The sequence below is a fragment of the Empidonax traillii genome, unplaced genomic scaffold (assembly GCF_003031625.1).
Source record: "Empidonax traillii isolate 1590-97213 ecotype Southwest subspecies unplaced genomic scaffold, ASM303162v1 scaffold685:size505991, whole genome shotgun sequence".
In the NCBI taxonomy this organism is placed as follows: domain Eukaryota; kingdom Metazoa; phylum Chordata; class Aves; order Passeriformes; family Tyrannidae; genus Empidonax; species Empidonax traillii.
The window spans coordinates 98,844-113,376 of NW_020955878.1; the positions used below are offsets into that span (position 1 = coordinate 98,844).

The following is a 14,533-nucleotide window of genomic DNA, read 5'->3' on the forward strand; positions in this document are numbered from 1 at the left end:
TTACATTTCAGTATGGGTGAACTTTGGTGCAAGTGGGGTGCCAGGTTGATGGACTGAGGCAGTTCCTTTGATAACAAGAAAAGTTCAGATAACCTGAAGAGTTGTCCACTGTAGGGCAAAAGACTTTCTGAGTTTCTGTCTTGGATGCTGGATTTTAATTTCTGCTGAGTCAGAAGTCCTGTTTAAATGCAGTGGTTAAATGGCAACTGAAACATAAAGCTGAGATTAAAAGCCATGCTTAACTGTACGTTGCCACTGCTTGAGATCACAGGAAATTTACCCCAAAGCTCATATTTCTTATGTTGAGCATGCACTGTATCTAAGTTTTGATAGCACTGAGTAACCCAAAACTTAGATCATAATAAAACCTTGCTGGGCTTTGTAATCATGATTTATATCAGCTGCAGAGAACTATTTGATGAGTCTTCTCAGAACACAGCCACAGGACATACACCCCACCCCTGGAAGTGTTCGTGGCAGAGTTGAACAGGGCTTGGAGCAACCTGGTCTAGTGGAAGATGTTCCTGCCCATGGCAGAGGGGTGGAATAAGATGGTCTTGAAGGGCCCTTCCAACCCAAACCATTCTATGATCCTATGACTTGGCCTTCTCCCACATGGCAAAACCAGGAAAAGCCCCCACAGTTTCATCAGTGATTGTTATACTTCTCACATGGACCCAGACTGTAGACCATCCTCTTCCTGAGACAACGTGTGACCATCTCTGAAGAACCATAGAGACATGGATGTAAGATACAGAGGCAAGCCTGTCCCTTTGACTTGTTGTCAACTCCTTTTCACTTACTTAAACAGACATAGAACATCAAGATGTCTCAGTTCATTCATTTTCCCTTCCATTTAAGGGCTAGTGCCATATTCCCAGCCCACATGGTTTGCCTTCCAGTGGCAGCTTAGTGTTATCACGCAAGATTTCCATTCTTATGACCTGGATCCCAAGGGGAATGACATGAATCTGGGTTGGGGAGGTTTAGGTTGGGTATCAAACATTTTCAAGCCAAGAAGGGAAAGAAAGCTGATTTTCCTAATACCCAGGTACTTCTAGCATTTTTTGGCCTTTCTCTACATGTATGTCCTTTCCCTGGAAAGAGTGGAAGCCACTGCAGACTAAATAGTCATGTATGAACAGCAAGCTTGCTTTTTTTTAGCTACTTTTATTGGTAGTCCCTATGTAAGTACCTGATGATAAATGAACAAGTTGCTGCCATTCATGGTTTTCTGCTGAATATCTGTTTATCATTTCTCTGATAACATAAATCTAGGGGTTTCCTAGTCTTTTAGAACAACAGTTAGTCAACTGCTCCTTACTCTGGTTGAGTGAACTTCTTCATGACTATGTGTCAGCCTTGTCTCCAGGAATGGAACCAAACAAGCAGTCATGGAGCAGTGAGGCTTTCTTTGTACTTCCTGGTCTATTTAATGCATTTGTTTATTAGAAACTGGAGTGTTCTCCCTTAAACGCTGTCCTAAAGTCCAGTCTCCAAATGCGTCATCTCCATGTCTCTGCCTCTTCAAATGAGGTTCACTGACCTATGAGTGTCTGAAAAATCTCCCATGGTTCCCAGCAGTTTGAGGTCTGCATGAGGAAAATGTCAAGATGCTTTTTATTTTGGAAACATGCATTCCTTTCTCATGGCTGTTGTAAATATTCTCTCCTTATCTTACAACCCCATCAGAGGAAGAATAATTATAGTGTTTCTATTCCCTGTAAGTTAAGGTAGAGTGTCTGGAAATTAGCTGAGACTAAAGGCAGAGATTGAGCAGGTAACATTTTACACAGTAAAAACATACATGAAATAGTGATCCTAGTGAAGAGCTTGCTCATAGTCTCCACTGTTCTTGTTTTGAAAGTAAACAAATTTGGTTTCCTTTTCTTTCTTTTTTTTTTTCTTTTTTTTTCTTTTTTTTTTTTTTTTTTTTTTTTTTTTTAGAACACACCATAGTTTCAAAGGAACAAATACAGGTGAAGTTAACAGCCATACATTATTCTGGTTATAAATCTCAGCCCTTAGAACATCACAAAGGTCAGACAAGTTCAAGACAACCATGCATGTGGAAAAGGTAGTTTCAAAAAAAGAGTCTAATTCAGACAAAAGGAAATTAACTTTTCCTGGAGAACAAAGAAGCATTCTTTTGGTAGAAAGATTGTTTTAGAAAACTTATATTTGATTTGGTCTCCAAAATTTGCTGTTTACAATTGGTAACATTTTCAACCAGTAATGAGGTCTTCATTTTCGGTGACTTACAGTGACAGTGTTTTTTGACTGCTGGCCTGCCTCTGGCCTCTCAAAGCCCTGGTTTAAGGTTACCAGAGTGCTTATTGCACAGTGACTTTTTAGGCTGGTGTTCTTTTCCCTGGATAAATAATGATCAGGTCATTATGCTAATATTGGACTGTAAGCAGCATCTAGCATTATCCTTTCTCTCCTGCTTGGCTCTAATTGGGCATTTCTTCATCAGTCCAAAATACCAAAATTATCAATTTTGCATTTAACTCTTCTATTTTAAGCCATTGCTTTTCTAAACAGTAATTATCAGCTATGGTCCTTTTAAAGGCCTCTGCAGTCAGTGTTGTATGATAAAGATGTGCCAGAAAATGTGAATATCCATATATTTAGGGAGAGCATGTTTAAGTATGAGTCCCCTTGGGACAGCTGCAATCCTTACATTGCTAAAGGTGTATGCCACAGATGTTGACTGCATCTGAACACTTCAGTCACTGTATATAAAATCATTACTAAAATTTGTCTATAGCTGGGAATTTTTAGAGTTTTTTAACAGTAGAGTAGATTTGATATTAGAACTAATTTTATCATTTGAGATAAATTTAATTTTTTTTCCTCTCTGCTAGCAACTGTTGATCTACATCCCTGCCTTCACCTTTTCATGGTAATGTCTAGGTCTCTTTCCTTTCTGCTTACTGGCTTCTCAGTGCTAAGGGTGTAACTCAAGACAGCATGTTCAAGCAGGGCTCCTAAGCCTCTACTTTCAGTCCCTTATCAATCAGCACTGACAATCCCCTCAAGCCCTGTCATCTGTGGCCGCAGAGACATCCACATCTTACAAATGCAGCAACTCTTCCTCATACAACATGCCAGAATTGGTCTGTCAAAGCAGGTGCCAATTCAGATTTCGATGTCCTTTTTTGCTTTACTTGTGTTCTCAGCCTCTCTTCACCCAGAAAAGAAAAGAGTGGGTGATAGGCCCAGGACGACCTTGTGAGTTGAGGGTGGATTGTTCTTGCATAGGGTGAGCAGGCAAAGAGAAAGAGCCAGAGCAAGTGTCCTGGTTCCAGCCATGGTCAGGACCCAGAGATTATTCCATGCCACCTCACATCACTGCTGAGGGAGGGGGAAGGGACTCTCCTCCAGAGGGACTCTCTTCCAGTCAAGCAAATGTGGAAGAGACACCCGTCTGGTATTGTCCATTTTCAGGGGTTGTTTTACATGTGAGTAATTTCTTTATGGTTTTAGTGGGAGTACTAAATTAGAGAATACCATTCCTAAACCATAACAGCATGGAGTCAGGAGCCTGCCAGCATAGGAGCAGCCAAGCAGAGAAGGCTGCTCTTGTAATCATGGGATGGTGGATTTCCAAAAGGGACTCAACAGAGTCTGCTGTCATTAGACTGACTAAATCCAAAGTTAAGATTGTCTTCAAGGCTTCACTACTAAAAGGAAGATTTTTCTCTCTGAACGTATCATGTTTGAGATTAAACTGTCTTCAGAAATGTAGCTTTTCAGAATTTAAAGGAATTCTTGATCTCCTCTGGAAGAGGAAGATCAGACAGGAAGGTGTAGACAAAACCAGCTTTGAAGATATCTAAAACATATATATTAGATATTGATCTTAGATATTATATATTGATATATATAATTTGATATATTTTGATTATATATTGATATATATCAAATTCATATATACTGATATATATAATATTAGATATTGAAAATATTTAAAACAAAAAAAAACCAAGCCCCAAATCATGCAAAAACATCTCCTAAAAAAAAGCAACCCCAAACAAACAAAAAAGGAAAATAAATGTACTTATAAAAGTTCGGAACACAAGAAAATCCATTTGTGTGAGATGGAGAAAATTTTGACAGGGGAAAAAATAATTCTCCATTTTATTACGTGGGAAATCTTGAGACCAAAGACCCTTCTCACATATGGACACAAGAAGAAAGCTAATTGTTGTCCTGTCCAGGCAAAAAGGGCAGCACAATTGGTGTAGATGGGCAAGAAAAACTAAGATTTACGAAAGTGTTTCTTAAAAAAAAAAAAAAAAAAAAAAAAAAAAAAAAAAAAAAAAAAAAAAAAAAAAAAAAAAAAAAAAAAAAGAGGAAAAGAAATGGATCTATGGCATAATTGCTGCAGCTGGTGAAATAAGTGGTCTTTGAAATGCTGGAAAGGAGTACAGAATGCACCAGAGGAAAGGTGCTAGTAGTTAAATAATAAAGCTTATTCATTGCTGTTATATTCTTTTTTTTTTTTTTTCTGTACTACTCAACCAGGTGTGCTTGATTACCTTTAAAAATAAAAATAAACAGCCCTCAAAATTACCATCAATCAGATTCCTAAATTAAACGATCAGAAACATAAATCCATGGCTGACCTTGGTTGACTATAAAAAGACTGGAAAGCCTGTAAAGTTAGTGAAGATCGGCACACATTTTCTAAAGTAGAGGAATGAAATGCCAATGTGCACCCTCACAGTTCCTGGCAATTAAATGTCTATGTGGATCTTTTAAAAGGGACTTTGCAGAAATTGAAACCAAAATTGTGGTAATATAGCGCTGTGGCAATACATGACTTTTTTGGGCACAGACAGCAAATGAAGAAATTTCATTAATAGGGTGGGGAGGTCCTGGCACAGGTTGCCCAGACAAGCTGTGGCTGCCCCATCCCTGGAAGGGTTCAAGGGGCAGGAGGTTGGACGGGACTTGGAGCAGTCTGGGATAGTGGAAGGTTCCCCTGCCCATGATGGGGGGCTGGAACTACATAGTCTTTAATCTGCCTTCTAACCCAAAGCTTTCTGTGTCTCTGTGATTCTATAATTCCCGGAGAAGGAATGTCTGTCTTTATATCCCTTTTTATCTACCCTCCATTGTCCTCTCTGTCCTCTTCTCTCCTCTTCTCTGAAATTCCTTATAATGGAAAGAATCTTGCCATTAAAGACCAACCACAAGATTCTAACTGATTTTCCTCATGTACAGTATTTTCACTCCCAGGCCAAAGGATCTCTGCTGAAAAAAACCACTACTGAATGGAATAAATATAAACAGGAATGCTTAAAAATGCTACAGGAATCAACTATAGATACTGGTAAGGAATTAAACAGCACAATAAAGAAATGTGTTAAGTAACATTGATGAATATGCAAATATTCTTTTGCTTGCTTTGTGGAAGTGTTTGTTCCTAAGTTCTAAGTATAGAAGAATCAGCTGTAATGATCATGCAAACATACAATCGTGAAATTAATGGCTTTCTTATTCCTGAAACATATTAGGTTCCTATACATAAAACCAGATTGTATAAAGAAAGGAAACACTGAAAGGTGATGCCACTGTGGTGTGGAATTGAGTGCCTGGTCCAGAGGTGTCTTGCTAGCCATGTTTTGTAAGAACCTGGTAAGACCAATTTTCACTTCCTGTTTCAGCCTGAAGGAAGTCAAACCCAGTTCCTGGAACTGTGCTAACACCAGGAGAACAAAGCACCCAGGGAAAAGAAGATGTCTCCCATTTCTATACTTTGAAACCTGAGCCATGGCAAACAATGACCCAAAACACTTGGGACATGACAGAGGACAGAGTCTGTTTTCTGCCTGGTCAAGGCAGCTGAGGAGCTGCTGCCTTCTCACAGGACTGCTTGTGCATTTTGGGACACAGCCATTATTAGGACAATAAGTTCAGATACAGAACCAGGTTTCCCCATATTCACTTGACACAAACATTAGCTTTATGTCCCTTGTTTATTCTCTTTGTGTCTGTGCCTCCTGGATTCTTGAATAAAGAGCAGTATAGCTTCAGAGGACAGCGTTTTGTCCTGAGTCCACACCTCCACACCTTTGGCTAGGTTCTCAAAGTTTTCTGCTGTTTGGCAAAAGGTGATTTTATAATCTGTCATTATTTCACTCTGCTCATGTGTAAACTCTGCTCAGTAGTGTATAAACTCTGCTCAGCTAGGTGTTTTGTCTTAAAGAAAAGATAGCAAGACTTTGGTTTGAGTAGTTGGAGAAATCTAAGAAGTATCTGGGAGAGAGGTGACCACCAAGGAAAGATTAAAAGTAAATCTGGCTGTTGGCAGATATTGAAAGCACTCTCACCAAATTTGTTGGGGACTCCCAACTGGGAGGTGAGGTGGATGCATCAGAAGTGAGAGCCATCTGTGTGAAATAGGGGAGAAAACACAGAAAGGTCAGAGAAAGAAGTTTCCATAAGTCACACCCTATGTGGCTACAGTCAAAGCAGCAAGAAAGTGGTGAGGACTGCAGAGGGGACAAGTGTTTTTCTGAAAAGCAAGGAAAGCAAAGCACAGATCAGCTCATCCAGTACATGTGCAGTACAGCTTACAACTAATGCTGACAGGAAAGAAAGAGAAACAGTAGTGAGCAGCTAGAGATCTATGACCAGTTGTGACCTTAGAATCACAGAATCATAAAATCATAGAATTAACTGGGTTGGAAGAGACCTCTGAGATCATCATGTCCAACCCTTGATCCAACTCCACTGTGATTACCAGATCATGGCACTCAGGGCCACATCCAGCCTTGTCTTAAAAACCTCCAGGGACGATGAATCCCCCACCTCTCTGGCCAGGCCATTCCAGTGCCTGATCACTCTCTCTGTAAAGAACTTCTTTCTAATATCCAACCTAAACCTCCCCTGGCAGAGCTTAAACCCGTGCCCTCTTGTCCTATTGCTGGCTGCCTGGGAGAAGAGACCAACCCCCACCTGGCTATAACCTCCTGTCAGGTAGTTGTAGAGAGTGATGAGGTCACCCCTGAGCCTTCTCTTCTCCACACTAAACAACCCCAGCTCCCTCAGCCTCTCCTCACAGCCCTTGTGCTCAAGTCCCTTCACCAGCCTTGTTGCTCTTCTCTGGACCTGCTCCAGCACCTCAGTGTCTTTCCTGAGGATATTAGTGTGCAGAAACCCTCAGCATGATGCAAAAGAAGAGTGTGTTCTGCTGGGAAGGCAGAGAACGGTGGCTTTGGTGGCAATTAGAACTAAGCCAGATGGCCCTGGCAAGATATTAAAGGGAAGTAGCTTGTAGTAGGTGATGAAGAGAACTACAGGGACTCAGAACTCCAGTTTTCATGAAATCAAAAAAAAAAAAAAAAAAAAAAAAAAAAAAAAAAAAAAAAAAAAAAAAAAAAAAAAAAAAAAAAAAAAAAAAAAAAAAGTATTCTTCTGGCAGCCTACCCAATCTACAGTTGATCAGAAATTGGGGAAAGGAAAAATGAAAATGCAGGTATAAATGTTAACAGCTACACAGATCATAACACAGATGATGTCACTGATGTTTAGCCTCAAAGGTAAGAATTAGTAAGAAAGCACATACTGTGCTCTCTCTTTGAGCAGAAGCACCCCAAAAAGATGTTGGTGAGATAGCACACAGCTATCTTTGTTGCTCCCTGTATTCTTCTTCCCACATAAGTTTCTCAAGGTATTGCTAAGCATTATGGAAAACAAAGCAGGATAAACTCTTCCAGCTTAGGACGGGCAAACCCATTAAAGTTAAGAGGGAAGAACTTCAGTGTATCCCAAAAAGAAAGACACTAGGGCAACCATTAATGCATTTTATTTTTTGTTACTGTCATCTGCTTGCACCATTTCAGTTCTGCATTATCAAAGTTTTATCTTAACCTTAAGTCCTGTGAGTGATATGATACTTATGAATCTTAAACTGAGTTAGTCTGAGATATTACCAGTGATACATCAGAGATATATCAGTGATACTGATAATTACTCTGGTAATGAGATATTGCCCAAAGACTAAGAGAAGTCACTGTGAGAAGCTGGCAGAGCTTAACTGAGCTAAGAACAGTTGTCAGAGGGTTCTGGAAAGGTGAAATATCTTCCATTTACCAGTCTGCAGCATGTACAAAAAATGACGACTGATAACATGCCTGGAATCTGTTATATTTGGACCACAGAGGCCTCAGGATCATAGTTTTGTAAAATCACAGACATATAGGACTTTCTGAGTTGGAAGGGACCCACAAGGATCATCCAGTCCAAACCCTGGCCATGCCCATGACACCCCAACAATCCCACCATCTCCCTGAGAGTGTTGTCCAAAGCCTCCTGCAGCTCTGGCAGCCTTGGGGCTGTGCCCACTGCCCTGGGGAGCCTGTTCAGTGCCCAACCAGCCTGTGGGGGAAGAACCTTTTGCTGAGATCTACCCTGAGCCTGCCCTGACACAGCTCCAGCCATTCCCTGGGGGCTGTCTCTGCTCCCCCCAGAGCAGAGATCAGTGCCTGCCCCTCCTCTGCCCCTTTTGAAGAAGCTGCAGACCACAGGGAGGTCTGACCTCAGTCTCTTTGTGAAGAGCAATACCTTTATCTCCTAGTAAAGTGTGTAAAACCTGCAGTTGTTGTGTGGATCCAGGGAAGAAAGACAGCAGATGTTTCTGCCCTGTGCACAGAGAACTGCATAGTGAATGCACGATGTTTTTCTGCTACATCTTGTTACTCTGGAGTAGCTTGCAGGTTAGCTGGAACAGTACACAATGGTTTCCATGTTTGTCCATTGTCTTGACAACTTTTTGTAAAACTTTTATTTGCTTCTCTCTCCAGGAATACATTGCAACGGGACATTTGATCAGTTTGTTTGCTGGCCTTACTCACCCCCAGGAAATGTCTCTGTTCCTTGTCCTTCATATTTGCCATGGTTGGAAAATGGTAATGTTAAAGTGATAACTTGTCTTGGAGCTTGTGCTGGGAATCCAGATAAAGGACAGGGGGTGCTTGTCTACCTTGTCCCAGTGTCTTCTGAAATGTCTGAGTGTTCTCTTGGCTCACTTCTTTCTACTCCTTTTCTGAACTGAGGCACAAAATCGTTGTCGATGTTTATTTGCTCTTTTTTTCCATTTGTGCTTGCCATATCTCTATATTGTCTGCTATAAAGCAACATTTGCAAGGTCATGTAAACATATTGCCAGGACTTTATTGATAGTAACATATTTGGGGCTCAGCTTCTGAAGTTCAACTTCTGGGGTCCCCGCCAATGCCCAGACATGAAATTCTCTCTCGGAAAACTGTAAGAGCCAAATCAAGCAGCAGTCCAAGCAGTCAGCCCTCCAGCAGGTTATAGCAGACCAACAGCAAGTGGTGTGGTGAACAAACAAGCCTTCCAAGCAGTATTTTCCTGGAGGGAGTCGTGCAGGGAAGCTCTTAGGAAGGGAAAATTAAAAACATCTTCAGAAGCAAAATTGTTGAAGAGTAAACAACCTGCCCTTTCTCCTAAAGAAATGAAAGGGCATTCCTATCACCACAGACCCAGCATTTGTGAATCCTGCTACACAGCCTTTCTTACCTGCATTTCTAATAACACTTGGAGGGACCAAACCTGCCTGAGTTTTTTAAGGTGTGGGAGACAACTATAGGGTGCTTATCCCAGCTTTTTCCAGCTTACACCACACATAGTCTGCTCTTTAATATCATTTGTTCTTTTTTATGCTGATAAGCAGAAAGAGACCAAGCTTCTATCTACTCTCTCAAAAAACTGCTTCTGCCAACAATTTAAAACAGATCCAACTCTTCATAATAAATATGAAAACATCTTCCCTCCATGTAACAGAGACTCTTTCTTCTCTTTTTCTGTCTGAATTTCCACAAAAACTAGGACAATGCAGTGAAAACCAAGAAAGATTCACCAGTTCACTCCAGGTGCCCAAGGGGCCCGATAGCACAGAAATGAAACAACAGCCTGCAACACTTGCAACACCAGGTGTTACAGGGAAAGATCATTCCCTAATCAAATTCTCCTACAGTTTTGACTGCACAACCTGGACAATGAATTACCCATATGTGATGGAGCTTAGGAGCTTAATGAGGAAAAAGAATAAAATGACATGTAGGCTTTTTATTTTTGGATGTAGTAACTATGTGGGGGTTTTTGTAAAAATCAGGGAATTTATTTCTGCTAAATTACATTCCTACCTTGTCCTATGTAAATATGGAAAATATATTGTCAAACACAAAAGAAAAGTGGGGTTTATTGCTTTTTTGAGTTGAGGTGGTGTAGAGTGGTGGAACAAGGAAGAAATCTTTCAAACATATGAAAAATGAAATCTTTATTTTGATCTTTCTGACTAAACCTCTGTTTACTTTCAGGAAGCGTAGGATATGTATACAGAGTCTGCTTGGATGAAGGGATTTGGCAAACAAAGGAAAATTCCACAGACATTTGGCGGGATAGTTCAGAATGTTCTGAGAAAAATCATTTCAAAAAAAAAGTAAGTATTTTTTATATTATGGTTGAATACTTTAATCTTCTTAATCCCTTCTTGAGTAACTGACAAAACATTTCCACTGAATACCTGCAAAGAATGTTCAAATTTCATTTAAATTACAAAATGGAAAGCTGTTATTTATTTAGAAGAAGCAGAAGAGGAAATATTAAGGAAGGGGATTCTGCTTTAGATGCCACAAATTATTTTCTGTTCGGAGTACATTGTTCACTTATGCTGATTTTCCCTAGTAAAATAGAAAAAGACTGCAACTTGTCAAGTAAATAACTTAAATGAAAAGCATCCCAGCATGTCCACAAATCAGAGTAGTCTATCAAGGTCAGACAATTTCCCTCCCAAGCTCTTCAACATTTAATGAGCATTTTAGCATTTAACGAGCCATCAATTCGTCATTTCAAGTTTAGCTGGTCAGAGACTGGAGGATTCTCTCTAATGCTAATGCCTTCCATCCTGTGTTTCCCATATTGCATCAGCCCAAGAACTGGACTTTGTCCACAGAGGGGAAACTTCTTTTGCTATGGTGTTCAGTTTAGCTGATGTCAAAATTTATTGCATGAGTGCTGTTTATTACTTTATCAAGTGACATTGCTTTATTGATTAGTTATGAAACACTATTAATTCCGTATCTCCAGGATTACTAAGTTTTTAATACACTCCTTATATAGTGAGTACATGAATTACTAAACTTTCTGTTTATTTAGAGTGACTAATGGCTGAGAATCTCCTGCAGCCACACTGCTCTCCCTGGACATTTTCACCCTCTTCGAGAGGTACAGCTGACAAGCATAAAATTATTAAGGACACTACTAGCAGAAAGACAGTGCTAAAATCCCTGGTGCTGAGAAGTAAAACAACAGCACACTCACTGAGAAAAAGACACAGGTTCCAAGAAAATGTCTGCAGGCCAGATATGGATTATGAAAGTCACATATCCTATATCTCACACCCTGTGCAAAGAAGCTTTCATTGAGCTAGAAAAGGAGTATGAATAGTTGAGAGGTAGACATAAGCAGCTAAAATGGAAAAACCTAACAAAAAAAAAAAAAGTTAAATGAAGCAAATTGGAAGGAAATTTGTGCAGGGCCAGGAATTGGACTTGGACTCCTTGTGGGTACCTTTCAGCTCATGATATTCTATGATAATCTGTAAAAATGTAAGTGCTTTCCTTCCTCCTGTGACATTTTATTTGTCATTCAAAGACATTCTATAAAGGTCCAATTTAATAATTTTTATTTTTTTTCTTTGAACTCAAGGCTGAAGTCAGTCTATTTCAATACCTCTAGACAGAGCTAGCTCTCAAACTTGTATTGCACAACTGATCTATAACTGTGTCTCCAGGCCATACACAGAGTAAGTGTATTTCTGTGTGGAGGTTGGGTGGGTTGATCTCTGCAACTGTTAACCTGCCAGGGTCTATTTGGTGCATGGAATCATGGCAACAATTAACTGTGATTCACACTACGAATGGTGTTTGTGCAGGAGAAATTTGAAATGAGTCTGAGAGTGCCTTTGAATTTAAAAAGAAACTAAGCCTGGCTGCAAATGTCTGTCATACACTGGTTTCACAAGGCAGTGCAGAGTGCAGGCACCAGAACTCTACCCTGGCTTCTTGCAACTTGAACATGAAAGTTTCTGAGCTGTGTTTGTGATCTGCCCACCTGCCTACAAAACATATTTCTCTTCTTTGTTTCTAGGAAGAAGAACATAGACTACTTACTACATTACAGCTGTTATACACCATAGGATATTACTTTTCTCTGATCTCACTTGTATTAGCTCTGCTTATACTTTCTTTGCTCAGGTTAGTACAAATTTACATGCATTTTAGAAGTACAGACACCTGTACACACATTCTTCTTTTTATGTAATTGAATTTATGACTTAGATTGTAATGCTCTGGTACATTCCAGCCTTCCAGTACCTAAAGGGGCTACAAAAAGAGCTGGGAAGAGACTTTGGATAAGGGCATGGAGTGACAGGAGAAGGCTTTAAGATGAAGAGGGAATATTTAGATTAGATGAAGAGGGAATATTTAGATTAGATATTAGGAAGAAATTCTTCCCTGTGATGACCATGACAGGTCATCCAGGAAACTGTGGCTTCCCCGTCCCTGGATGTGTTCAAGGCCAGGTTGGACAGGCCTTGGGCTATGGAAGGTGTGCCTGACCATGGCAGGGGGTGGAATGAGATGTGGTTTATGATCCCTTCCAAACCAAACTATTCTGTGATTTTATGTAAATAACTTGTACTTTCCTAATAAGCAATACAAAAGCAATTCCTAAGCAAAATCCATTCATGGCAACAGTATGAATACAGCAGCTGTTTTGCTACTTTTTTTGGTCAATTTTTAAAAATTTTATTTCTGCAAATTAAATATATTCTAGAGGATTCATATATTATTTTTTCTCCACAGAAAACTACACTGCACAAGAAACTACATCCATATGAATTTATTTGCATCTTTTATCTTGCGTGCCACAGCAGTTCTTATAAAAGACACTGTATACTACAATATTTACTCAAAGAGACCAAATGATGAAACTGGATGGATATTATACCTCAGTCCAGAGGTAACGCATTGTTTCATAGCTAATAGTAAATGTGTGCTGCTAGTGGTCATAACAGTTTCAGTTTTGGAAATTTGCCATCATCAAGTTTTAAGGTGTTTGTTGATCGAACTTTGGATGTTGAAATTTTGCTGATAAAATTTGGGTAATCAAGATAAAATTCTGATTTGACAAATTGTAGTAGATTTGTTTTATAGGAAGGCTCTTATAGAAAGAATATATTAATGGAGTGCTATATTTAGAAACAGACACTTAAGTAAAACAACTCGCACCTGCAACTTTCAGGAAGAAATCTCAGTATTTATTTGGCACTTATTTAACACTGCATTTATTCACTCCTCTTATGCATAGCATAAAGCAGTGCACACAAATCTTGCTTTTCTGACAACAGTATCTGTAGTGGTTTAGGAATGGTATTCCCCAACTTGGTGTTCACTGAAACACCACGTGCCGCTCCCTCCTTTCCCCTGTGGTGGGGTGGAGAGGAGAATTAGGGACAGAAAAGGAAGAGATGGTGAGTTGAGAAAAGATCATGGGTTGAGGAAGAAGCAATGAGATAAGAAAATGAACGGTAACATCAATAATACCAATGACAGAGGGTGCAAGGTAGGCAAATGATTCACACCAATGTGGAACCACTCAGTCAGCAAACCGGGAAGATGCGCCTGCCCTGTGCAGGGCTGGGGTGGGATTGTGACCAAGGTCAGGCTGGACGGGGCTTGGAGCAACCTGGTCTAGTGGAAGGTATCCCTGTCCAAGGTCAGGGGGTGGAACTGGATGATCTTTAATGTCACTTCCAACCCAAACCATTCTGTGATTCTGTGATTTTCTGTGAAACAGCACTAAGAGAGAGAAAACCAGTATTTCTGTACTAGGAAAATGTATTAATTTTCTGACATTTGTTTAGAAAATGGAATAACAATACCTCATTTGTAACCACTGTGAATAAATTACACTTTTATGATGTAGGAGTAGAGCTTGCTCATGTCAACAAACAAAATTACCTTCAAGGTGTTAATGGTGACTATTATTTTAATAGCTCATCAGTAAAAATTCTGATATGCAGATTATGACACCTATATTTACGACGATTCCTGATCTCTCATTCCTACAGATTGTAATAATTTGCAGGACTGCCCAGTTTTTCATGCATTACTTTGTTGGGGCAAATTACTTTTGGCTATTAGTAGAAGGAATTTATCTGCACACATTATTGATAACTGTGGTACTCTCTGAAAAACGACTGCTGCAGACATACATTGTGATAGGATGGGGTAAGTCCATGACTAAGTACTTATGTGGTGCTTTGTTGAGTCAGCAGAGGATATTTTATAATGAAGAGAATAAAATCTGAACTCTGTTAGTTTTGAAGCCAGCAATTGTAAATGAGAGTATGCCAGTAGTGGTACATTTATGGCAGCTCAGCTTGACCTGCATGTACAGGAATTAGTGAAATTTGTTCAAAAGAAAACAG

General features: G+C 39.7%; 1 protein-coding gene across 4 annotated transcripts in view; it reads left to right on the top strand.

Moving 5' to 3' along the window:
* The window catches only part of GLP2R (glucagon like peptide 2 receptor), a 35,138-nt gene that overhangs the window by 1,910 nt on the left and 18,695 nt on the right, over window positions 1–14,533 (top strand). For 3 of the 4 annotated variants that reach the window (XR_003573016.1, XR_003573017.1, XM_027899713.1), the window contains exons 2-7: window positions 5,233–5,341; window positions 8,817–8,921; window positions 10,356–10,477; window positions 12,187–12,293; window positions 12,906–13,062; window positions 14,174–14,333. Coding sequence is in view for 2 of the 4 variants with exons in the window: in XM_027899713.1 (XP_027755514.1) it covers window positions 5,233–5,341; window positions 8,817–8,921; window positions 10,356–10,477; window positions 12,187–12,293; window positions 12,906–13,062; window positions 14,174–14,333 (760 nt within the window). In the remaining 2 variants the exon portion in view is untranslated. The remainder of the gene's footprint in view (window positions 1–5,232; window positions 5,342–8,816; window positions 8,922–10,355; window positions 10,478–12,186; window positions 12,294–12,905; window positions 13,063–14,173; window positions 14,334–14,533) is intronic. The other variant, XM_027899714.1, reaches the window with a different exon arrangement.